Source organism: Rosa rugosa, chromosome 5, assembly GCF_958449725.1.
Source record: "Rosa rugosa chromosome 5, drRosRugo1.1, whole genome shotgun sequence".
Classification (NCBI taxonomy): Eukaryota; Viridiplantae; Streptophyta; class Magnoliopsida; order Rosales; family Rosaceae; genus Rosa; species Rosa rugosa.
In genome coordinates, this window is record NC_084824.1 from 6,416,446 (window position 1) to 6,418,025 (window position 1,580).

Below are 1,580 nucleotides of genomic sequence, written 5' to 3' on the forward strand. Positions count from 1 at the left end.
AAAAAACACCACACAGAACAACCATCTGAGGTTGTGATCAATCAGAAGAAAGTAAAAAAAAAAAAAAAAAAATGAAAACCAAATACCGAGATTTGTGTTCTTCCTGATCATATCAAAAACCCAAGAACTGAGATTCGCCTTGTTCGTGTTCTTCCCATCCCCCTGTTCAGATAAAAAAAGTCACGGGCCTTGGGCAGATAGACACTGCTCTAGCCAGATGCATGTGGCTATTGGAATCTGTTTATAAATTCCATGCATGTATTTGATACAGAAATATTAGACAACAAATAGGCAATATTTTTTATTTCATGAGATTCAAATATTGACGTTGGAACTAACCAAGGTCAAAATATGTTCATACATTTTATTTCATGAGATTCAAGATACTGACATTGGAACAAACCAAGGTCAGAGTACACACACACAGACACGAACATCTAAGAAGTGTGTTTTACATAAGCGAACTTAGAATTTTAATCCAGAACCTTGCCACTTCTCCTCAGTGATACGGTCTAGCTGTTCCGCCATCTTAGCTGTCAAAAGATTCCTCCACTCTCCAGCCTCCCCTCGCCGAAAGAAAGCACTATGCTCCTCGCCGGACGATAACTTCCCATTTTTGTTCACATCCAAATTGCTCAGAGTCTCAAAACTACACAGCCTTAAGATGTTGTCCACCACTCCCTGTGCCTCTTCTTCTGGGAAAAATGGGCACCCCAAGAACTCGGCTAGCCTCCTCAAGTGAAAACCGGGTTGTCCTTTCATTTCCTCATATTTGATGAAAAATACCCTTTCAGGCCTTTTCAAGCTCTCATTCCAGTACCCCAACACATGATCCCAAAAGGGTCCATACAAACTCACTCCCCTGCAGAACTTTTCCAATGCTTCTTCAAGTGGATTGGTTCCCCTACCCTCGGGTCTCAATCTGTTTGTGAAGTGCCAGAGTGAAATAAATGTGTCCTTAGGGTTTCTACACAAATAGACAACCTTGCAAGCAGAGCCTTTGACTGATTCCGGTAGAGACACAAGTGGTAAGTGAGTTGAAAAGAGCCGAGGAGGGGCATAGGAGGTCATGAGGTCAGGCACCGGTTTCTCAAGGTACAGATTGAGCTCCAAGAAGGGCACAAGAACATGAGGGTTTTTTGTGAGCAAAGGGTGGTGTTGAGGGTCTGGATGATAGTGCTCTCCTCGTTTAACTAGGGAAAACAAAATTGCCTTGAGCCAAGTGGTACCTGATTTGGGAGTAGTAACAAGAAGAATATCAGAATCTTGGGCTTGGAAGTGTTTCTGGCACGCCAAGACTCCTTGCATCTGCCTACTTGAGTGCCAAAAGCCTTGGTATTGATGGAGATGATTTGCAACCCAACCTTTTTCTCTAGGTAGAGTGGATATCATGTCTCTGGTTTCTTGGCTGAGTTCACTTTCTTGCAAGTATTGGGGAAGAGCAGTAGGAGGTTGAGGTAGTGCCATGGTACCTACTGGTATAGTTACGAAAGGATCAGATTTGATTGCCTATTAACGAGCGTCGGTTGCTTCCATTATATAGTGAGGCGACCACGTACATGGGTTGGCTACTTGGCTTT

General features: G+C 43.2%; 1 protein-coding gene across 1 annotated transcript; it reads right to left on the reverse strand.

The window, feature by feature from the left end:
* Nucleotides 1-276: 276 nt before the first annotated feature.
* Nucleotides 277-1,580, reverse strand: LOC133709947 (cytosolic sulfotransferase 12-like). Its single transcript, XM_062135908.1, has one exon. The coding sequence runs from the start codon at nt 1,465-1,467 to the stop codon at nt 466-468; it is 1,002 nt and encodes a 333-aa protein (XP_061991892.1). The 5' UTR covers nt 1,468-1,580; the 3' UTR covers nt 277-465.